Here is a 24968-nt window from a genome sequence, read left to right on the forward strand (position 1 = left end):
AACAGCCTGCTACAGAGCTTGGGTAATGATTTATTTGGAGTTGAATCTATTTAGTGGCAATTATTACAGGGGGGTGGGCGCTTATAATGTAAAAGATTGCTGTTACTGTTGAGGTAATGTAACTATAGAGACACAACCGTACGTTGATGAAAGCAGTCTTTAGCAGTCCATGCTGTTTTTTGCAGTGATGAACAATATAAAAGAAATTAATCATAATCAATGCTTTTTCCGTCTAGGATGATTACAGGGTGTGCACCGAATACAACATCATCCAAAGGGACCAGGCTCCTATCTGTCCTGTGGATGCTTCCGGCTGCTTCACTTCAGAGGTCCCCGACTTTGCAGGACAGTATGTCAAAGTGAGTGACAAGTCAGACAACTATTAATTCCTTAACAGTATTGAGAGTCATTTCAACATTTATTTATCTGCACGAAATAACACCCCAATTGTCACCTTTTACACTTGGATTAGCCAGTATAGTAGACATTATAAGTGAAAATAAGCCATTTAAGACATGAATAAGACTCATGCTAGTATGTTGCTGTGCTGTGTGTTCCAATGCTAGGTAGTTAAAGCATAGAAAACCTGTTTATGAGTTCTAGATATTTAGTTTTGACACCCCAATAGTCACCTTTTACTCTCCTATTCTTTGTTTACAATTGCTAATTCGCTATTGACGGGATCACAAGTTAACCAGTTAGCCTCCAGTTTATTCATTCTGATGTTAAGAAATTGTTTCAAACCAAGTGGGGAAGAAGAACAAAGAAGCCAACAAGTTACCACTTCCACACGAAATGGGAGTACAACTGACTCCATGCACTATTAACGTAATGCAATGTAATGTCCTGTCTCATCAATATTACTAACACCTAATGACCACAATACTACATATGACTAGTCTGTCAATATTTGTTGACTTATTATGGGAATAATAATGTAACTTTTCTGTGTATTCTTGCGTTAGAAACCTAGTCAATATGAGCTAGCTAGGAATGGACATCATGGGAAGTATGTACTGTATTTTGTGCCTAAAGCTCCCTAAAACGGCAACAATGTTCCATTCACATAATTCTATAATTCACTTCTATATTGACCAAGGTACAGCAATATTGTTATTTTAGCAGCTAACATGAAAAAACATATTTATCTGGCGGATTAACACAACGCCTCGCTAGTTGCTCATGTCAGCCTCACTCACAGACGAAAGAATGGACCAGCTCTGTATTTCGCTATGAAGACTCAACAAGATGCTTGTTTGCTGTTAGCGGTTTTTACCTGAGGACCGGAGCACACATCTTGTGCTAAAAGATACAGCCAGAGGGGACATCGTAAGTGTTGTTGCTGTAGCTATGCTGCTGTTATTGACGGAAGTAGCGTGAGCTTTATGCGCAATGTGAAATCAATGTGACTCAGAAAGAAGTTTCTGTAATGTTTTAAATAATCAAAATACGGAAAGAATTTGTATTATTAGAAGTATTATGGGTTATCGTCAGACCTGTTCTGGGTAGAGGGCTTCGTATTCCCAATGACGTGCATTGTTAGCTAGCTCATATTAACTTTTTTTTAATGTGTTCATGCACAGAAAAGGGAAATAAATATGAGGAAATATTATTAATTGTGAAGGATGGGCAAAATTCCCCCCAAAAGTGCAGGTCCCCTTGAAATATGTTACTGAGCGCTGATGAACCGGGCTGCAGAGTATCACACATACCTAAAAGAACTTTTTCATAAACTAATTTTACTTGGATGTTTGAGTTGACTCACTGTATTGACACTAGTATAATTTGTTTGCCATCTCAATGTTGGCATGAGACACCTGATTCTTGCTGGTTCCCACCAATGCTTGAAACGTGATGACCAAACATAGAAACAAACATAATGACTTAAAGTAATCTGAAAAGTCAAGACAGTTGCAGGATTTTGATGTTGTGTTATCAAGCAATGGCACAACGAAACATGCCCAATGACCACAGTGTGAGTGCTCAAGCAGGCCTAACCTTAAAGTTGCGTGAGAACCTGTTGCCATAGCACAGTTGCTTGCTGTTATTGACTTAATAATATAGACATTGACTTTGTGATTTAACTATTTCACATCCTGCCGCAAAAACATCAGGGAGTGGACTCTTGACTGACGCTAACAGTCAGATGTTAGCTAATAACTTTTACACAGCCGCAGCCCTCTGAAAGTCCGGTGTGAGTTTAAAGGCTGTCTGAGACATTCTTGGCTGGTTTATAAAATCACTGCTGAAATTCCGGACTACATCAGCCCCATTGAGGACCTCAAGAAGAGAAGTCACAAGGAAAGCGGTCGCTGCCAACATGAGGAGTGGATCTTGCGACCAGAAGAGCCTGCGGGTCAGCAGCGGGAGAGTCAGGGTCCAGAGCCCATCGCTGATCCGAGTCAGTGGATCAATTAGGGACGGACTCTGCGGGGCTGCCGTGAGAACAGAGCACCACCAACACCTCGCCAACGAGAAAGAAGAGATGCAGGAGTTGAATGTCATGTTTGCTGGATACATTTCGAAGGTGCAGGCACTGGAGCAGAAGAATGCCGTGCTTCAGGAGGAACTGGCTACGCTGCAAGGTGGTGGCAAGGGGGTCTATGCGGGCATCACAGAAGAGTACAATATGAAGTTTAAAGAGGTGCGTGATCTGATTGAGGCCCTGACGAATGAGAAGGGGGCAGCTGATATTGAACAAGGCTACATTGACGAGGAGGTGCAGATGTGGAAGCTGAAGCTGGACGAGGAAGTGGCTCTGAAAGAAGATGCAGAACTTATCCTGAGTGAGTTTCAGCAGGATATTGACAATGCCACGCTGCAGAAGGCAGAGTTGGAGAAGCGCATCGAGCAACTTGTGGCAGAGCTGGAGTTCCTAAAGAAGCTGCATGATGAAGAGGTGGCCGGCCTATTGAAGCAGATACAGGACTCAAAGGTCACTGTCGAGCTGGATGAAGAGCGCCCCCATCTCACCGCCTACCTGCGTAACATGCGGGCGGAGATGGATGCTGTCGCAGCTCGCAACGTCCAGGAGGCTGAGAAGTGGTACAAGAGCAAGTTCGACACACTCAAGGAGCACGCCGGCAAGAACGAGGAGCAAACAAAAGGCATGAAGGAAGAGATCACAACCTTGTACAGCCGGCTGACAGACCTCCAGAGCCAGATTGACGTCCTGAGGGCGAGCAACGCTGGCCTTGAGCAGCAGCTGGAGGATATGGAGATGTCCCATATGGAGAAGGCGGACAGCCTGGATGATGTCATTGCTCAGTTGGAGACCCAGCTCTGCGAGACCAGACTGGAGATGACCAAGTATCTTCAGGACTACCAGGAACTTCTTCACACTAAGCTCAAGCTGGATGCAGAGATTACCACCTACAGGGAGCTGCTAGAAGGGGAGGAAGTGAGGTTGGGAGTCACCATAGATGTGTAATTTTTTTAGATTAGTGCTTCTTCAAATACATGCAATTCAAAAGAAAACCTACAGAGCTGCGTAGTGGGGAGAGAGAGCACCACCGATTGTCCTTCCCTACTTCACCCTGCATACTCTATCTAGGAAGGATGCAAATGCATATAGACAAGCAGTTCCATGTTGTTCATTATGTAAATGAAGGTAGGCATGATGCCCAGGCCCACCTACTCACCTTCACTTACACATTGACCTCATTTCCAAAAACAGGTCCCCTTGCTTCCCAACCTGTCCTCCCTGCGTCATATTTGACACTGCTTCCAAAAATAACCCCTCTTCCATTTAGTTGCCTCTTCGGTCCCCCACCCCTCCTTCCATTTGTCATCTTTGGCAGCCCTACTGGCTCCTTCGTCCCACCTGATACTGTTTCTTTCCGATGGTGGTCGCACTCCTCACGCTTCCTTCAGCTTCTGTGTCATTCTTTTGCAGTTAGCGCTTTGTTTGATCCAGGTTTATGATTTAACTTTCTGAAAACACTGCTGAGCAGCTGTTATCTAATAAAGATTGACGTGAGAGCATACCAAATCACTGTATTGATTCTTTTTGTTGTGTTGCCCTCTCTCCTGGTGAGTCTATCTATCCTCTTCAGGTCCACTGTCCATATCCTTACGGCTTCATCTGCCTTTAAGTTATCATCAATGTGTAAATTCATCTTGGTGGGTTAACTCAAATTATTAACCCTTCAATCCCAGCTGTTTTTCCAAAGCCATCCCTCTTGGTGCTGGCCATTTTTGATGATTTTGACTGATTTTTCAAGGCACACAGGATATTGTGTTCTAGGGCTATATACCAAACCAAAGGTTAGATTTTAGTTTTTCATCAGAAATACAGTATTTGTTCTACCTTTTTCCTTCCTTTAGTAATCACCAGTAGAACATAGGTAAGTTTCATATATATATATATATATATATATATATATATATATATATATAAGCATAACTTTCAATTTGACACAAATTTAGCCATATATATTGACCCAAAATATGTAAATAAATACGCCACAACAACACAAAATGTTTTTTTTTTTTTTTTTTACATGTATGCTCTAGCATACCCCTGCAACCATAGTCAGGATAAGCATAATAGAAAATGGATGGGATGGATTGATCACTGAGTCGAGGCTGCATATGTCCAGGCCATGCGTGTGCGCACAGGAAGAAAAAGCTTTGACTCGCTTGGGGAAAAGTTGTTTAGCTGCGAGTGATCAAACACGCTGGAATCAGTTGGCGTAGCCTCAGTCCATGAGGTTTTATAGACTAGTTTTGAGTCTCGCTGCAGTATGGGACAATGTGCGTCCGTTGTCTGCTCAATACAAGTGTTGGCAACCCAATGTGACGTAGCACACATGTAGTGTTTACCGCCACACAGTAATCAGTGTTTGTGATGATCTTTGAGTTTCTTGGATTATTTTAACATCTTTTATGGATCTTTCATAGTTTTTGCATAAAAAAGGTGTGTACCATTATTGACCACTTTGCTTCCATTTATGTGTCTTTTTTAATCCATGTTTCCCACATGAATTTGCATATTTTTTTGTCTTTTTTGGTTATTACAGGATGCTGACAAGAATATCATGAAGTGGCTGAAGGAGAATGGTCGCCTGGTCAACGCCAGCACTTTCAAACATAGCTACCCCTTCTGTTGGAGGTAAGACACAGCTCATATACTAATGTGAATATACATACACATACATGGTTTAAATAATTAAAAAATCCCAATCGGTTTTTAAAAGGCTATCCTTTAATTTATACCCTCTCAGCTATTTTTGGTAACATACCAATGTTACAATACCAATGAATGTGATTGTGTAAGATAATCATTGGACACATACATGTAGTAGTATTTAAGTATGTACTTTACCATACTGTAATGTTTGTTCGTCAGCCTCATGTTTATTCATTTATGTGCAGGTCAGACACTCCCCTGATCTACAAAGCGGTGCCCAGTTGGTTTGTCCGGGTGGAACACATGGTCCAGAAACTACTGGACAACAATGGACAGTGTTACTGGTGAGACGAGTTCTATAGAGTATATGCTGCTGATCAATGAGTACATTGCTGATGCCTTCCATATTGAAATACTTGAACTATACTACTAGCACAATGCTAAATAGGGATAGCAGAATGTGGACTCTGTCTGCATGATGGCTCACCAACCAAGTAGTATTACCACAGGTGCTCCCAGTGCTCTTTTCTGAGCTGCTGGTAATGGGACTGTCAAACTGAGATGAATGACTAGCCGCTAGGAACGTGAAGACGCACACACACACGCATACACACATATATATATATATATATATATATATATATATATATATATATATACATATATACACACAAATGCCAAGACTGATGCAGACACATAGCTACTGTAAAGGATGATTTTTTTTTCCTGTGGGGTGGGTAATTTCACAGCAGCCAACCATCTCTAACTGTATGTTATACAAATTGACAACATTGAAAGACTTGTGTTGTGCTCCAGAAAGCAGCTAGTCAAGCTCAGACAGACATACTTTATTAATCCCTTTGGGAATCATGTAAATACAATGCATTAATATGGACATTTTTATACTCCTCCATTTCTTAACCAATTCAAACAAATCTAACGTCAAAATATTCAGTTCATGTGCTACCAATTCATTCATTCATTTTCTACCGCTTATCCTCATGAGGTTTGCGGGTGTGCTGGAGCCTATCCCAGCTGTCTTCGGGTACACCCTGGACTGATCGCCAGCCAATCACAGGCCACACATAGAGAAACAACCATTCACACTCGCATTCAAATTCACACTAGCATGTTTTTGGAATGTGGCAGGAAACCGGAGTACCTGGAGAAAACACACGTATGCACAGGGAGAACAGAAAAAGTTTTTGGTTTTTTTCTTGTTTCTTGTTCTTTCTTGGTTTGTTTTTCATGTTTATTGCTCACCATTTCTCTCTCCCACAGTGTCCATAAAAATTACATGCACATTTGCTTATTAGGGTGTATTTATCTCACAGCCAGTTATGCAGGTTACAGCTTAGTTATGCGGATCCCCCAAGCCCCTGAACTCAATACACAGTAATCAGTAACACATTTACATCAATACTAGCATGAGTCTTATTTTTTATTATGTCTACTATGTTGAGTAATACGGGCGTAAAGGTGACAATAGGGCTGTTATTTCATGTGTAGAGGGTTCTAATGTTCAAAACCGTATTTAGAAGGTTTTACACAGGCTTTCTATAGTCTAAATACAGTGTTTGATTTCTAAATAAGTACAACTTGGTGGAAATTCACTCAGCACGGTGGGGTCTGGAACCAATTAACCGTCATAAACGAGGGATTACTGGGTCTGAAGAGTCACAAAAAAACAAATGTTTCAATTATGAATTCAGCTGACATGCTCAAGAAATTTTAACACACACGTTTTTGCAACTTTCCAATTAAAAACTTTCCTCCAGCGCCTGTTAAATGATTTGAAAAGTCTCATTTTGATTAGACCACTTTTGGTCCCATTGAAGATTTTCATTGTGGAAAGATTGTCGAGCGTTGCCCAGTTCATCAGCATCCTTATAGTATGTTTAAAAAAAAAAAAAACTCTTGCAGAGGACACTGTGCTCTGTGCTTCCAAATTACATTCGCACTCGTTGATCAGAGGCTAAAAAGAAAAAGAACCCCCTTCAGAAACGCAAAGTGCTTGTTACCATATCTCTGAAGTGATTTGCTCTGCTTGTCTCTCTTTTCCCGCATTGGTGCATTGGGCAGGCGAGGACTAAGTATTTATTAAGACCTTATTCTGGTACATGTCTGAGTAAATCAGTGGGAAACCCATGCTTGGCCATACATTGCTGAATATCATGACAAAATTTCCGAATCAGTTCACTCCTCCTTGACAAAATATGTTTTCTATCTTTTAGCATGACTAAAATGCACAGTTGTGGTGGTTATACAAATATATATTAGGTATGTCCCATTCAGGATCGGGACTGGCGGCCGATATGCTGTAGTTTTGAAGATTGGATAATATCGGCTTCCGCCACTAGATCGGGCAGATGCGGTTGCCGTATCATGTTCATAACAGGCCCCTCAACTGGGCCACCTGCATGAAGAAGAAAACACAACACCATCATGCAGACATGTCCGCGGTGTACTTTCGGTAGAGCAGTCGTTCCACTCACTGTGCGTGGACTGCTGTCACATGTCGCTCTAACCGCTGATTAATACTTCAAGTCGTCAATAAATTACTATTACGTTGAAGAGACTAGTTTAATAAAAAAAAAAAGTGATTATCACTTTTTCACACAAGGCTGTAGGTTTGGATTTTTTGTTTCATTTAAAAACTGCATTTTCTGTTCAGGTGTTTTTGCACTGACTAATATTTACATTTGTTTGATGTTCCACTGTACTTTTTCATGCCACTGTATATTTTTATTGTGTTCATCTGTTAAGATGGCTTTGGCACATTCCTATTCTGAATAGTGTCAGGCAATGCTTGTCATTCATTGCTGCTTCACTCGCCGAGCAATTTAAGTGTATTTAAAATCGTTTTACGCCTGTTAAAGCAACCTCCGAGTCCCCTCTGTCTTATCTCTCCCGTTTGCATGCAGCCCCAGCATCTCTGCCTTATCTGTCACGGTAGTGCATCCTTTAATGGCACTTCTATAAGTCTTCAGGACAAGACAACACACTTATACAATTCTACATTTAGATTAAGCAATGAAAAGTGGAGGGTATGAGGGATAGGAGGGGATCGGGGATAGGTGAGTAGCAAAAAAATCATTAAATTGATATATTGGGGCCTAAATAGAAATGCCTCCTACAAATGGGAATTGATGAACTCGTTGCTTAGCACGTGAGGGGGAGGGTGCTGAAGACAATTTATTCCCTTCCACCAGCATCTCGGATTGTGCTCCTGAGCAGCACTGCATGGCACAGTGGAGAGGATAAAATAAAAGGAAGAGGAAGGAAAAGTAACTAGCTAGCAGAAATAAAACTTGCACATATTCAAGCACAGAGCCTATTATGGTCCCCATATTGCACCTCAAGTTATATGCTCTTCTCTGTGGTGATTTGTGTTGGATGTTTTTAAAGGCCAACATTTCATTTTGGTAGCTTTTTGTCCCATTATTTCCGCATCCCCATGCAAAACCACATTGCTCTTAAAATGAATAATGACATGCAGCTTCTGCTCACCACAAACTTCCAAATTGCACCACGTTTTGTGCCTTTGATCGCTTGCAACGAAGGAAGTTAAGACTGCATAGAAGCGTAATCTAGTCATAACCCTTTAAACTCAAAATTACGACAAGGAACATTGCTGAATTTAACAAGCCATTTCAGCAAGTATAGTATCAATAGCAGTTGATGCTTTACACCAGAAGATGGTGGACATATGTAACAGTAATCTAAACTACATTTGTGGGCATGGTTTTATTCATAGTGTAGACGTCAATATGCTTTCAACTACCATGTACTTTCTGCCATCACAGTCCACAAGCAGCATATACTTTCGCCGATGCTTTGCATGACCGTGTTTGGGTTGGCAGGAGGGGTGTTTGGTCTGTCACACGGAACATCGGCATAGGTAATTAAGTGCTGCAGATGTTGACAAGAAAGCCAATCTCGAGCACCTTTAATGATAATGAAAGATGATCTATTGGAGAACAGATGGAACCTTGATGAAGGCGTTTCCACATACCTACATAATAAGCGTCTTTGAGTACTTTATATATACATATAAAAATAAATAAATGTATTATTATAATCCACACTTTTTCTGCCTGTTGTAATTCTATTGATGATTTTTGATCATATATTAACTTGTGTTCACCCCGCTACAGGTTTTGAGACAAGATATGAATTGACTGTCCAATCTAGTGCTGCTGCAGCCACTGAGGCCCATACATAGTGAGACACTTATAAGCTGTGCATTTTGTGTTGGTAACACTTTTAACACTTTTTGCGAATATGTGGGGATCAACTCTCATAGCATTGACCCATCCCAGAAGTAGGTCTCTGGCTTCCTCACAGAAAATCACGACACAAGAACACTCATCACGCTTTTTCCCCATGTCTTGCAGGGTTCCAGATTTTGTGCGCGAGAAGCGTTTTGGCAACTGGCTGAGGGACGCTCGTGATTGGGCCATTTCGAGGAACCGCTACTGGGGCACGCCAATCCCCATGTGGGTCAGCGAAGACTATGAGGAGGTCAGAAGAATGCACAAAACTGCCAAGATATGACTTGGAGCTTAAAGGGATAGTTCCTATATTTTGACATGAGGTTGTATGACATCCCCATCACCAGTGTCGTCCATTAGCAGCGACTTGGTGATGGAGTTCTGCTTAGTTGCTGGAGACATTTAAGTTGTAAAAAATATCCATACAAAAGAATAATACATTTGCGTCATAAAAATGCCTTCCAAAAAATCACACCTCACAAAACACTCGGCGTTATGTATGCCTCCTGCCCTATCCCTGTGTCCTATCCTAACCCTAACCCTAACCCTGTCGCCCATGCATTCGTTAGAATATTTCATGAACACACTCGAATCTTCTTCCGAGATGACTGCGGCACTTTGTGATGGAAGAAGTGTGGTATTACCTCGGGTGTCTTCAGCAGACTGACCATGACACATCATTTTTATTAATCACTTGATATAGTAAATATTGTATTGCCCCTAAAACATTTTTTGTTCCATTAACCTGCATCATTTCATCACCAATTAGAATTTTAATAGTATAGTATCCAAACTTATATCCAAGTTACACCCTACTGATAACTCATGGCATCTCAAATGAAGCTATGTTTGTGGAGATGGTTAAAAAAAAGGGGTTTTCATACAGCCACAGCAGTTAATGGATATTTTTGACCCAGCACTCTATGGTTTTGTAGAGCACGTGCTGTAGTAAGTACTGTGTAGGTGTAAAGGCAAGTACAACCACCCAATGTGCAAATGTGAAATGTCAAATCCAGCTGACGCCATGAAATGGACTGGACTGGATAGAGCTCTCAGAATTGGGTTGTTTGAGGTTTTTATTAAAAAAAAAAAAAGGAAGGAAGAGCTTGTCCCTGGGCTGAAAGAGGGACAGCTCGCAACCTGCTTGCTGGAAATAGCACTGTGACTGTTTCCAGAACACTGCTGCTCCCTGGTGCCTCCCTTGCACACACCCCCGAATAACGTATGATCTTTGTGGTCACCTGTATTATTTCTATTACACCAGTATCTGTTACTCTGAGGTCCAATGTGAGCCTGCCGCATGTTTCTCTTCTGGAGGTTTGGTAGTGCCAGATGAGCTTTAGCAGTGTCTATCTGGGCCATCGTACTGTGTGCTTCCAAAAGTAGAGCAGAGCCCATAGGTCAGCTCTCTGCGGAGACCTGATTAGACACTTTACCTTACTTCATAAAGTCACTCTGAAGGTGTGTTAAAATGGGCCTAATTTTAAATATGTTTCAGGACAATGACAGAAACAATAAACGGTATGTGCTAGCTACTGAAAATGATCTGAATAATGCCTCTATTTCTTTGAGCTTGTAGTCACTGGGTGTATGATCTTCAAAAGCAAATAACCACCGGGTGTTGTAATTAATCCATAAGCCAAAAACACTTGTTACAGGTAATCCTTTGGTTACAAATGAAATCTGTTTGTTCTGTCTGTGATCTAAGTCGAGTAAAACTCTGTCACTCACACTACACACAGAACACATGAAGGCACTGCAAAATGCATTAATAAAAAGTTGAAATACATGAAGTAAATGGAACTGTACTAATAGAACAACCTTTACATTTATTCTTGTGGCTGTCTTGTAGACCTTTTTAAATATTCCTTGGGTAGTCTGGAAGCAAACATAACCTACTACTTTTCTCCCAGATCTTCCTGTAAACATGCATGGACTCCATGTTCCCTCTCATTCATTCATTCATTTTCTACCAAATTTTCCCCACTCACAAGTTTTGCGGGGGTGCTGGAGCCTATCCCAGCTATTTTCGGGTGACAGGTGTGGTACACCCTGAACTGGTCGCCAGCCAGTCACAGGGCACATATAGACAAACAACCATTCACACTCACATTCATACCTACGGAGTTGCCAATTAACCTAGCATGTTTTTGGAATGTGGGAGGAAACCGGCGTACCCGGAGAAAACCCACGCATGCACAGGGAGCACATGCAAACAACACATAGAGATGGCCAAGGGTGGAATCAAACTCAGGTCTCCTAGCTGCGTGGCCTGTGCAGTAACCACTCGGTCGCCGTGCAGCTTCCTATTCATTAACAATCAATATTCATCCCTAAAGAGGACCTGTTATGCTTTTTCCACTTTTCTTACCTATGAATGTTGTTAGAATGTTGTATTCTTGTGTTAAACGATGCCAAAGTTTCACATAATGTGGTTTGCGCATTTGGAAAGGAGACCTGAAAGAAGTTTGAGATGGCTCAAAACGTTGTTGTTTGAGTAAATAAAGTGATTTAAATGATTCACAGTGCTGTTTCCAATCACATCTCAGTTCCTGTATTTAATCCTCTCATCAGGTGGTTTGTGTCGGGTCCATTGCCGAATTGGAGGAGCTGACTGGCATCCATGTAACTGATCTCCATCGGGAGAGGTGAGTGTAATTTACTTCACACAGGAATGTGTTGGTAAAATAACCAAAACCGTTCTAGTCTTTGTACACTGGTTATTTCATGGCTCATGCACTTATGCCCCCCTCTAGCATTGACCACCTGACCATTCCCTCGCGCACTGGCAAAGGCGTCCTGCGTAGGATCACTGAGGTGTTTGACTGCTGGTTCGAGAGTGGCAGCATGCCCTATGCCCAGGTCCACTACCCCTTTGAAAACAGGAGGGAGTTTGAGGACTCTTTCCCGGCAGACTTCATCGCTGAGGGCATCGACCAGACCAGGGGATGGTATGACGGGGGAGTGAAATGTTGATGACTGTTTAGCTTGTATGCTAGCATTGAAATTTAAGATAGTATATATCTAGCACAAAATTTGGATTTACCTACCCTGGTAGCCATGAATACACATAAAGAAAGTGGCATTGTCACAACAATAATAACATTAGTTAATATTGTGTTTTGAGCCATGTGATATGTTCTACTGGCAGTGATAGCTACACCAGCTTAGCCGCCTGGCTTTCGTGTCAGTTTGAAATGATCACTACATTAGGGCCAGCAGTAGGCTGGTTACCATGGAGAGTCTCAGCAGGAGAAATGTCACAGTCGAATGTCTTGTGGGTTTTTGACTTTTTTTTTTTTTTCCATCTGTGGGGCAATAACGTGCCACATTTTGCCGATCTGATGAGTTGAATGGTATCTTTAAGTTAACAAGCTTACTCTGTCTCCTCGAGTCTTCCAACAAAATACAACGAGCTGACATAATATCATAAAATATAGAACAGAAATTAATCCAGAATAGCATAGGAATTGACGTAAAGGACTGCCTAGGACCGTCTGGTAGAGAAGTTACGTGCGCCACTACTCTCCGGAAGAACTTCCGGTGCATTTCAAAATAACAGTCTGAAAACGCTTTATTATGTCTTTTTTTATTGGATACAGAAAAAAAAATCCATGACATCACAGCTGCACAGTCTCTTTGTGTCAGTGGGTGGAGACACGGCTGTTAGCATACATAGGCTGCAGAAAAATATAACATAGTAGAAATTAAATTAATTCAGTTTACCTTTCATAAAAGTATTGTTAAAATCCCATCTCCTAACATCTAGTCTCATGAACTGAGAACCTGATTCCCTTCACGGGTCGCCACAGCAAACCAATGTCCTCCATCCAACCCTGTCTTCTGCATCTGTCTCTCTCACACCAACTTCTCTCATGTCCCCCTATCTCTCCTCTGGACATGTCCCAACCATCTCAGTCTGGCCTCTCTGACTTTATCTCCAAGGCCTCTAACATGTAATGTCGCTGATCCTATCCATTCTGGTCACTCCCAATGAGAACCTCAGCATCCTCATCTCTGCTACCTCCAGTTCAGCTTGTTGTCTTTTCCTCAGTGGCACTGTCTGTAGACCAAATGTTGGTGACAAACATATTGGTCAACTAAATTAGAGAGCAACATTTACTGTACCACAATAAGTGGCAAGTTGTATAAATAAATAAAAGCCAATAGTGTAATGAAAGACAACTTTAATTTGTTTTCAGAGGACATTGTTGTGTTTTATTCTTGCTGTGACCTTTTAATGTTTCTCTGTAGGTTTTACACGCTGCTGGTGCTCTCTACAGCCCTATTTGGCAAACCACCCTTCAAGAATGTCATCGTTAATGGCTTGGTGCTGGCAAGGTCAGTAGTCTGACTAGTGTAAAATGTTTTTTGTTCTTGCAAACATTGTTATTCTTGTAGTCGTCACCTGCCTGTTCATCTGCTGCTGCTGCTTCAGATAATGCTTGTACTGTATGTGTGCTGGTATATTTTACTAGTTGTTAGAGTTGTCAGTAGAGCTTCTCCTCCTCCTCCTCCTCCTCCTCCTTCGCTTCAGCCCAGGGCCCTAAAACGCTGCACAGCGCTCACAGGCCTGCTGACCTGGAAGGGCTTGGCTAATTTGAATACCAAGTGCACGGTTGCAAGATGCATTCTAATGCCTGCATGTGTGTGCGTGTGTGTATGTGCATTAATGCCTTTGTCTTACCTCCCCCCCTGCAGCGATGGACAGAAGATGAGCAAGCGCAAGAAGAACTACCCGGACCCGGGCCTCATAGTGCAGAACTATGGCGCCGATGCCCTCAGGTCAGCTCTGCGCTTGATTGTGAGCAAGTGTGATTGTGCGTTTCTGAAGCATGAAAGCCTGCGTGCCGGTGGCAGAGTGGTGTGTGTGTGTACGCGCGCATGTGCGTGTGTGAGAGAGAGAAAGAACCTACCTTATGTCATTCATTGGCATGGTTTTGAAAGAATCACTAGCTACAACTCCAAACTGTCAAAGTCCTACATACTGTATTCACACATGCACGCAAGCGGCTCATACATTCTCACGTGCACATTCTTACATTTGCCCTGAGCGGTAGAAGCGCCGTGGCCATATGGCCTAATGAATAAAGCACCACACAGTTGCACCATATGTTCATTTACACTGAAAAAAAGAGTTTCAAAGCGAAACATCACCGCTTGTTTTACTCTGGTGCTGCCATTTTGAATAAATGTATTTTTTTCTTAATGCAGTACATTCTTAAATCAGACACAAATTGCGACTGTCATGTACAGACTGTGATGTCTTGTAAAAATGCTAGCCTAAATCATCTTCTGTCCTCATTTCAAGTGCCAAAATGGATTTGACCGCATCATGGTGACACTTACTTGCCATAAAAGTTGGTTATTACGTAAAATTGCATCACCTCACCTCTAGAATCCTCTAAAGCTCACATTATTATTTAAATTATATTTTTTCATTTCATGCCTATCATTGAGTAACCAACTGTCCCTGCTTTTAAATGCAAAGGGGTATAATACAGCCTGCGAGCATTTGCACAGTAAATATTGAAGGGCAACATATAGCTTCAACTCTTATCAATAACCAACTAGGATGTCTTTGATGGCACAATACATAAACAACACATTTACTGTATGTCCATCCGTACACTGTATTGTTTAACATTTTGTATTTGTATTACCACCATGATCCATTACATATAGTGGAAACTGCTTTTATTACTTATTTTGTGCTACGATGGGCTGGCGATCAATTCAAGCTGTACTCCGCCTCTCGCCCAAAGTCAGCTCAGAAAGGCTTTAGCATGACCCTCAAGGGGATAAGCTGTGTCGAAGATGGATGGATACTTATAATGTAATGTGGAGTGAAAAGCCTTGATCAAGTCATATTACTCAGACAGACAACAGTAATCTACAACACTAGTTATGGAAAAATTGACCCATATATTTCTTTAAGCATCTGGATGATAGTTTTATCCGCAATGTAGTGGCGGCTAGGCATCACTCCTTCTCCTTGATACTCTGTGAAAACATTAGCACACACTGTTGTTGTGATCACGCAGGCTCTACCTGACCACTGTTAGATAGACTTGCTGGGGCTCAGTCTGGAAATGACTTTAGTGCCAAAATCTGAGATTTTAGATGTACTCCAATTGAATCAGGACACCACTAGGCTTTTTATAGTTTCTATTTACACTAGGAATTAGGCCTGTCACGATAATTCAATTTTGGTTTGTATCATAACAAATGTGTAGCATTATTTACATTTTTCTACCTTATGTAGCAACAGAACATGAAGTTAGTGACTTATAAGTATTTTTGTCATGTGCAGCAGTAGACGTACATGTGCCTTATAAAACAATAATAATAAAAAAAAAAAACAATCATGTTTCCTGGGCTCCGTGTAAGTGTGTGCTGATTTTAAAGATAGTTATTGTACACCATTCAGTTTCAATGCTGTTTATCTTCACTTGGGTCGCAGGGATATCAGTTACAGTGTGTGATCCAGTTTGCTATAGTTTGTGTGCATGAGGTGTGTTAAGAAGCAGAGTTACGATGCTGTGTACTGTACGGAGTTGTGGAGATAAGCTACACAGACAGTTCCATTATAATGTGTTTGTGAGTGATCTTAAAAGTGCTGCCAAATTTATTAGTGGTGTGCCGTCACAGATAAATAAACACACTTTCTATGAGAAACCATGGTGTAGGAAGGAGTGGCACAAAGGCAATTGAGCTAAGCTTTTTCATATTACACTGTCCCATCGTCAAAAAACCCCTCAAAACCCCTTCGAGTGTAGTCCATCCTGCAGCAGAAAACACTTTTCTCCATTATTTGGAACACTCCTCTGTGACATTTCAATGCAATGGCAGCCCGTTTAGGCAGCAGCCAAAATAATTGCAGCCATTCTCTCCCAATTCCACTTGATTGACAAAATGCCTGAAGTGTCATTGATAAGTAGGGGTAGGAGTGCAGAGAACATGAGAGGAATTGTGTCGTTCAAAAAATGGTCCCTTGTTTTCAGCAGCCGTTACCGCTTTGGGCAAAATGCCACAAGATTCTAGCTGCTCCAAGTCTATAATGAGTGAAACCCTTTTGGATGTTGGCAGCGCTGCTCAAAACCAATGTGTTGATTGGAGGGGCAATAAAACTGGCCATTAAATTCCAAACCAAAACATAACTTCTCATGTTTATGCCGGCCCATTTAGGCAGCAGCCAAAAATAATTGCAGCCATTCACTGTCCCAATTCCACATAATTGACAAAATGTCTTAACTTGATATGAAGGGGTAAGATTACACACAGACAAATTGAGGAAAATTGTACTATTCCAAAATGAAATGATGGCTATTTTCACTAGTCATCGCTTGCTTGGGCTGACCGCCATGCGATGTTGGTAAATCCAAGTTTATTGTGTTAACAAACAAGTCTATAACCAGCGAAATCCTTGTGTATTTTGGTACTATTGTTTAAAACTGACGTGTTGATTGAATATGCCTTTATTTAGATGAGGAGGAAAGACCACACATTGTAGTCTTGGACAAACGCAATACTTAAACCTCTATTCCTTTTTTTGTCTCTCTGCAGACTCTACCTCATCAACTCCCCAGTGGTAAGAGCAGAGAACTTGCGTTTCAAAGAGGACGGCGTTCGGGATGTGCTGAAGGATGTCTTCCTACCGTGGTATAATGCCTACCGCTTCCTGGTGCAGAATGTGCAAAGGTTACAGAAGGTAGGTGCGCTTTATGAACATCACAGAATGTCACTACTTGCTTTTCTCAGCACCTGCTTCTAAAAAAACAGACATGTTTTATGGCGGAGCAATTTCATACTAACAAATCCATTGCTCATCAATCCAGAACACTAATTACCTTTGATTAATAGCGGTAAATAATGCTGTAAAAAGGCACAGTAATTTGTCCCTGTGGTGGTGTATAACTGGGAACTGTGCTTTTGGGTGCGGCTTTAATACTGTAGTAAAAGGAAAAAAAGAATAAAGATATTCTCTAGTCAGCTGTATGATCTTCACTGTGACGATCCAATTAGGTTTTGGCCCCATGACCATTTCTATGCACAAGACTTAACCTAAAGATACGAACCTTTAAGTGCAGTCTCTGCTACTTGCACGACCTGCCGACTCAGGAGTGTTCATTTTTATTGAGTGGAAAAAAACTCAAAAGAACCCAATTTTAACTACACTTGCTCTATCTAAGACTGTTCCCTGATGTTGTGGACATTGAGTGATATCTTTGAGTGTGCCAATGCTTGCATGTTGTGGTGGTAGGAGGAAGATATTCAATTCCTGTACAACGAGAACACTGCCAAGCAGAGTGGCAACATCATGGACAAATGGATCCAGTCCTTCACGCAGTCCCTTATTCAGTTCTTCAAAGCAGAAATGGACGGTAAGAAGACACATCGGCAACTTCTTTCTCTTTGATTACATTGTTACTGACATGGATTGCTGTCACTTTTACCGCAGCGTACCGCCTCTACACTGTAGTGCCTCGTCTGGTCAAGTTTGTGGACATGCTCACCAACTGGTACGTCCGCACCAACAGGCGTCGTCTGAAGGTGAGTCGACGTGCACGTGAGCAAGCGAAGTCCTGAGGCACCATATGAAGACATTAAGACATTAACAAATTTGGACTGCCGCAAACAGATTTGCTATAACCTTTAGAAAAAGTATAATTAACGATTTGCTGGTACCTGTGGGCTCTCTGTATATCGGTACAAGCTCTGGAGTTTGGTTTTCCAATGAGATTGTAACATTATATCATTGTTTGGTGTGTGGGTGACACAAACATTAATTAACATGAGGTTGTGCGATGAACAAATGTGCACAATAACATAATCAAACCTTACATTTCTGCATTTACACACAGAATCAGCATTTATGAACAAGCTATTTACAAAATATTAATTTTTATCATAAGGACCCCTGATCCACAAAACTCTTAACGACCAATTATCCATCCTTTTTTAGAGTTTAATTTGTAATACAGTTTTCTTAGCAGTGGAGGTTTTCATGGTGACCATTTTTGGCAACATTCAGTTAAGCTGCATTGGGCATTTATGCCATTCCTGGCGTTGTTCTCTTCTCTCTTTTCCACTTCTCCACGGGGACATGTTATATTGACATGTGTGTGAACTTTGCAGGGCGAGAGTGGCACCGAGGACTGTCTGTGGGCGCTGGAAACCCTCTTCAGCGTTCTCTTCTCCATGTGCAGGCTGATGGTGAGTCATAACGAGCTTACTATGTGTGTGTGTGTGTGTGGAGTCTATTTATGTGACAAAGTCATCATACATGTGTGTAAAAGGTCGGTGTGCTGTTTGCACGCTGAAAGCCAGTGAACATAATCCAGATCAATAAAGATCAGTTGTGAGCTTTATGAATTAATTAGCATGCTTGAAGTGCAAGATTCCTCTGGCACAACTCTGTTTGAACTTTTAGCTCTTAAAATCTCTGGAAAAATTTGTTGGATCTGCTTTTTTTTTTTTTTTTAAAGCTCTCACTGACTTTTGGACCTCTGCGTCAGGAAATGTAAATTAGCTACAGTTGCGGAGCATCAAATAATTTTCTTTCTTCCCCATCTCTTCTTCTCCTCTTCTTCTTCACCCCAGGCTCCCTTCACACCCTTCATTACAGAGATGATGTACCAAAATCTGCGTAACCTCATCGACCCCGCCTCCCTGGAGGAGAAGGACACCGGCAGCATCCATTATCTCATGCTGCCCCAAGTCAGGTGGGGGAAGAATGCCTCCATCTTGGGTGAAGGGATTACTGCATCAAATATAAAATGACCCTGACCCTAAGACTTGTAATAGCGATGTTGTGGCATGGTGTAGGAATAAAATTAAACACTAAAACAACAGCAACAATTGGGAAAAATAGAGCAAAAAGAGGAGAAATGATAGTGAATAATACATGAATATAATAATGAAATGATAATGAACCCAAACACCAGCGAAGAAGCGGCAAAAACACTTGGTTTAGCTCCATGAAGAAGAGTGGTCGACTCAGTGCAACACAGTGTTATCCAAGGAGGCTACACGGTCAACATGATTAATGTTCACACATTTGTTCACACATCTTTGATTTGCTACGTTGGACTTTCTCAAAGCAATCACAATCAGGGAAGTCAAATAATAAATGAAGCCTGGCTCATGCCAATGTAACCCAGGGTTTCAGATTGATCATTAATATGGAAGTTCAGGGTCTATACTAGGTTTAGTATAGTTAGTCTAGTATACTAAGTTTATCATTTGCACAGGCGGTCACTGTTAGAAATAGCCAAGAAACCAAGAAATAAACTCACACAACAGACCTCCGGCCTTCAAAATAAAAGCATTTTGGTTTTATCCTGTTAACTTGTACTAACAAAATATAGCTGATGCCAACATTGAGGCAGCAAACAAAGTATATTACTTTTCAAAGGTTAACGTTGTTTTTGTAAGTTTACCCCTGTAATAGACACTTCATAACATTTATATTCTAATTTAATGATTAGATTTTTATGTACTGGTTGAAAATAGCCCTGTAAGAAATGAATAATACAGTTGATAAAAGTTAATATCACTGAACAATCCATTGAGAAGTTCAGACATTTCATACAAAAAGAATTCTTGGTAGCACCCTCATTTTACAATGCAAACGTATGACCCTGCTTTTTAAAAGTGTTGGATGGAGACTCGTTAGGAATCGAAACAGAAACTGTTCAAATTCAAACCATGGCCAACCCTAGTCAAGACACACAACAACATGAGTGCAGTATCTCTATTAAATAAGAGAATAAACTCACAATATCAAAATGAAATGATGCATAAATGGAGGAAACAATGTCCACACTCTTTGATCGCCTTCTCCTTATGTTTCAAGTCACAAGTAAATTTTAAAGCAATGGCTGAATTAGTTTTGCTAAGATAGCTTCTATAATAATGCCTCAAATTATTTCTCCTGTCACTCAATTTGCTGTGCTGCTTTCTTAGATGCTTGTGCCCCCCCCCCCCTCCCCTGCACTCAAATGAAACCATTTGAAATCAACCCACCCTCGCTTCAAAGCTCATTCTTTATTTAGATGTGTGCCGCTCATATTGTCATGCTTTGGTCTTCATTATCCTCAGAGGACCCGTGTACATTTCTACATCACCCTTAATCAGGAAGCAGTCAAATACAGCATGGAATGTTACATGTAAAAAAAAAAAAAAAGATGATTGATGATGCTGTGAAGTTGTTAAAGTTGGACATACGCTAAAGATTTTGTTACTGTTTTCATTTTTCAGGGAAAATTTGATTGACAAGCGTATTGAGAACGCTGTCTCGCAGATGCAGTCTGTGATTGAACTGGGCCGAGTCATCCGTGACAGGAAGACCCTGCCGGTGAAGGTAAATCATCCACTTATAGACTAGTCCAGCTCGAACTAACACTGCAGTATGAACACATATCATGTTTGTAAACATGAACTCTGCTGCTGATTGATTGCAATGATTGTCATGTGCCTCAGTACCCGCTGAAGGAGGTGGTCGTCATTCACCAGGATCAAGAAGCTCTGAAAGACATCCAGTCACTGCAGAAATACATCCTGGAAGTAAGTCCAATTAAACAAGATAATCCATGATTGTTGATGATTAACAATCACATACATGAAGTGTAAATGTGTAATACTACCTATAGTAGGCATCACCAAGGTGTTTTCTTGTGAGAAATAATTTTACATAATGAAAATGGCCAAGAGCTACCCATTTATTTCTAGTCTTCTCGCATTATTAACTGAAAACCTGAATAAAAAGCAGATTTGCCCGCCTCTGCTGGGCCCCTCTTGCTGCATCCGCTACCTTCTGAACCACAGATGCAGCCCGGAGAGGAGACAAAATGCCGGCACTTGTCCGTTAGCTTGGTGAGCTGTGCGCGCTCATTGGACCAAGTGCAGAGGGCACACCCGTAGGCAAACTACAAAAAAGAGAGTAGACAATGTGGGAGAGGGAATTGCTGACCAGAAGACGTCACTTAAGGCGTGATGATCACTCAACAGAGGTTCACAAAAAATATCTAAGAGGCTTCAGAAATTACTTGATAATTCCCTTCACGTAGCTCCAAGAGGTGGTGGAAAAGTTAAGCCATTCATTTGATCACATCACATAACCCAATTCTTCATAAGCAAAAAGCCCTCGTTGTCCATTCTCCATTGCACATCAGTTTCAATACATTTGTTTCCCACCTGTTTTCTACTGTACTTCTTGCCTATTTTTGTTACCTAGGAAAGTCTGTTTTGAATGTCGTTTTCCGATAACCAATATGCCGATATCGTCAAACTCTCAATTTCCGATACTGATATGGGTAATATAACAATAACAATCTTCTTTTAAATACAATAAAACCACCAAACACTTAGTCAGCAGAACAGTGGCTGCTGAATATGGATGGCAATAAGTTGATAGCTGAAATGTGTAGCTGGCCAGTGGCCTACAAGTTGCCTACAGGTTGCAGTAATTTGTTTGTGTCCTTATTACAGAGTCCAGACCAAAATTAACATTTCACATATTTCAGATTTTAAAGTAATTTAATCTCCAGATAAATATTTAAGTGAATTTATATCCTTACATACCTTTTATCTTGTTGTGACAAGTGTCCAACACTATTGAAAATACACCCCATTTTGTTCTTGTTCTTCTTCTTCTTTCTCTTTCGGCTTTTCCCTTCAGGGGCCGCCACAGCAAATCAATTGTTTCCATCCAACCCTGTCTTTTGCATCTTTCTCTCACACCAACTCCCTCCAATGGGGTACAAGCCAGTGCCATGTTATGCCAGACCCAAGCCTGGATAAATACAGTGTGTTGTGTCAGGAAGGGCATCCAATGCAAAATTTTTGCCAAAACAATTATGGTAAGAACTCCATATCATATGAAAAGCAGCATTTTCATGGAAGTCACCACAGACTCTCCTAATTGAGCGCACACACAGCGTCAGATTTTACAGTGCTTACTTCTGGGAATTGTTACATTCCTACTGAGGATAGGCGGCATATCTAGAAAATAGATGGATGAAAGGAACACGTTAGTTTGCTACTATTCACTCATGTATGTTTACATGGTCATCTTTCGCATGCCAGCAAATGCGGGGTGCCATTTTTGCACAGTTGCTGGAAATGTGCATTTCTCTTGGAGAGTACATATGTTGTGGGATTAGCAACGCCACCACTACTGGTTGTCTTTCAAGCAGCTCTGTCTGTTTATTCAAGCACATTTATACATGCCATGAGAGCAACATTGGGTATTGGCGTGATTCCCTGTCTACCCATTGATATGGTGGTGTCAGCTCCGCAGCTAAGATTAAAGTCAGGTGGCTAGCAAAGTAAGTGGAAATCCAAGCCTTCCGTACCTTCTGGTATCGTAGGAAACTTGAATTCACTAACAAGCAAGATCAAGAAGCTGGCAAGAATGTCATAACCTTCCAATTTGTGCTTCATTGCATGGCTAAGAGCATCCCAGAGGCTAACGTGAGGCGCTAGCAACCACGGAGACAGTAGCCTGTGGGGAGCACAGGAAGTGGGCTTGCACTGTATGTGAACAAACTTGGCCATATGAACATTAAAATGACTAGCTATCTTTATGGGGGAAAAATCTGATACCGATGTCTACCGATATCACATAAGGGCCAAGGGCTCTCTTCAATTGCCATTGTTCACTCGCGACACTGTCCAGTTTTAAATCCTAATAAATGGTCATATATGATGATCGGTGGAATTGGGGTCACGGTGTAGCTGTCAGACAACTACGATATGTTCAAGGACCGCTGAGCAAATTGTGAAATCTCATCGCATGACGAAAACACATTGTGAAGACATAAACATGGAAAGATGATGGTCTTTCTAACAGTTGTGTACTCATTGAATGTCAATTTTAAGCTCAATGAAGCAATCATCAAACAACGGTCCAATGGGAAATCTGCTAATTCTTCACTTCTCTGGCAAAGGCCAGTGGAGCAGCACAGGGCTGGACTGTGGGTGTCTGTTCTGCTTGTACATGTTGGAATCTCACGCCACCCATATCGAGTCTGTTTCCAACACTCCAGACAGCTAGTACTCCACCTGTTCCACACTCCTGCCACCTGCACCTCCGTGGGTGTACTGGCCTGTCTCCTGCTATCTCCTCTCCACTATCCTATACTGTGAGAGCAGAAAACCTTCTGGCCTGAGTGTATATCGATGTTCCTATTAAAATTCTCTGCAGGCAGTTAAGTACTCCATTAGTGGAGTCCTGAATCTCTCTTTTTCTCCTCCTCTTCTTCCTCCAGGAGCTCAACGTGCGCCAGCTGACAATATCGACGGACAAAGACAAGTACGGCATCCGTCTAAGAGCTGAGCCGGACCACATGGTGCTGGGCAAGAGACTGAAGGGGGCATTCAAAGCTGTCACCGTGTCAATCAAGGAGCTCAGCAGTGAAAAGCTTGAGGCCTTCCAGAAGAAAGGTACTGCATTTTTAATCCACTTAAGCTGCAAAACTTTTTATCCACCAGGTTTAAGGGAGACATTATAGGAAAGTTTGTGATAGATAATTTAAAAAACGCTCAGTCGGCACTGCTCTTATGTGCTTGTCCTTAGTCCACAAATGTTTCACCACTAAAGTAGGTGTCCTTATTCGGAGCCACCTAATGACTGAACAGTGTGAACTTTTAAAGCTATGTCAATCATCATACAACACTTAGGGTATCTTACAAGACTTAATATCTATCTTCTAAAGTAGTTATGGCTATGATATTACACAATTGCCCATGCATTTGATTATTACGTACTTTTACTAACAAATGAATGGATGTAACTGGCCCCCCACCTGTCTCAAGGGACAGTACAACCTTTAAGGCTCCACCATTTATGTCGAAGGAAGGAATGAAAGTTGAGGAGCATAAGGTGTCCAACATCCACCAGTGATGTCATTATGGAGGAGTGGAAGAGGATTTCAGTAACAACCTGTGTAGCTCTGCTCAATTCCATGCCCAAGAGGATTAATGCAGTGCTAGATAACAATGGGGCTCACACAAAATTTTCACACAAAGGACACAATTTGTGTTTCCAGTAGCTTTGAGTATCTTGTAAATCTTCTATACAAGTTATATACGGACTATTCTAAAGTAGGTCTATGTTTATTTTTTCTTATATTGTCCTGTATTTGCTGAAATGTGAGTTGTGTTGTCACTTTTGTGAGATACTGCAAGAGTTCTTGTGCCAGCGAGCTAACAAGCGACTGTCTGGATGAAAGCAGTACAAGGTATTTTGTGCCTCCAATTAGACAATGAAAGAGGCCAGCAGAGCCTCCTGGGAAGGAAGCTGCCAAGGTCATCTCGACTGTGAGAACTTAGCATTTTCAAGCACTAAGGTGGGATGTTTTGAAGTCTACCCAAGTGGACGGGGGGGGAAAGGTTGGCTGATGGATAGCGATGCGGATGAAGAAAGTGCGCACAGTGGCTCTGAGTGACATGTCATTGATCAATATGTGTCTGAGTGAAGAAAATCCCATTTTAGGACACTGAATATTTCAGCGAGGCTTACAGGAGTCTTGTGTTGATCAATGAGCGCTCGGTTACTG

At 41.4% G+C, this 24968-nt stretch overlaps 2 protein-coding genes across 3 annotated transcripts in view; both read left to right on the forward strand.

Annotated features, from left to right (window-relative positions):
• iars1 (isoleucyl-tRNA synthetase 1) overlaps positions 1–24968 on the forward strand; it is a 47976-nt gene that overhangs the window by 8891 nt on the left and 14117 nt on the right. For both annotated transcript variants that reach the window (XM_058055051.2, XM_078798608.1), the window contains exons 11-26: positions 237–359; positions 5022–5113; positions 5377–5475; positions 9529–9655; positions 11980–12053; positions 12162–12356; positions 13660–13746; positions 14107–14190; positions 16972–17116; positions 17669–17789; positions 17867–17958; positions 18544–18621; positions 19009–19130; positions 20668–20770; positions 20890–20973; positions 23679–23853. In XM_058055051.2, the coding sequence (XP_057911034.2) occupies positions 237–359; positions 5022–5113; positions 5377–5475; positions 9529–9655; positions 11980–12053; positions 12162–12356; positions 13660–13746; positions 14107–14190; positions 16972–17116; positions 17669–17789; positions 17867–17958; positions 18544–18621; positions 19009–19130; positions 20668–20770; positions 20890–20973; positions 23679–23853 (1801 nt within the window). The remainder of the gene's footprint in view (positions 1–236; positions 360–5021; positions 5114–5376; positions 5476–9528; positions 9656–11979; positions 12054–12161; positions 12357–13659; positions 13747–14106; positions 14191–16971; positions 17117–17668; positions 17790–17866; positions 17959–18543; positions 18622–19008; positions 19131–20667; positions 20771–20889; positions 20974–23678; positions 23854–24968) is intronic.
• vimr1 (vimentin-related 1) lies at positions 2321–4060 on the forward strand. The gene has a single exon (XM_058055052.2). It carries the CDS (start codon positions 2321–2323, stop codon positions 3428–3430), a length of 1110 nt encoding a protein of 369 aa, XP_057911035.2. The 3' UTR covers positions 3431–4060.

The sequence above is a fragment of the Doryrhamphus excisus genome, linkage group LG18 (assembly GCF_037039965.1).
Source record: "Doryrhamphus excisus strain RoL-2023G ecotype Guam linkage group LG18, RoL_Dexc_Guam_v1.1, whole genome shotgun sequence".
In the NCBI taxonomy this organism is placed as follows: domain Eukaryota; kingdom Metazoa; phylum Chordata; class Actinopteri; order Syngnathiformes; family Syngnathidae; genus Doryrhamphus; species Doryrhamphus excisus.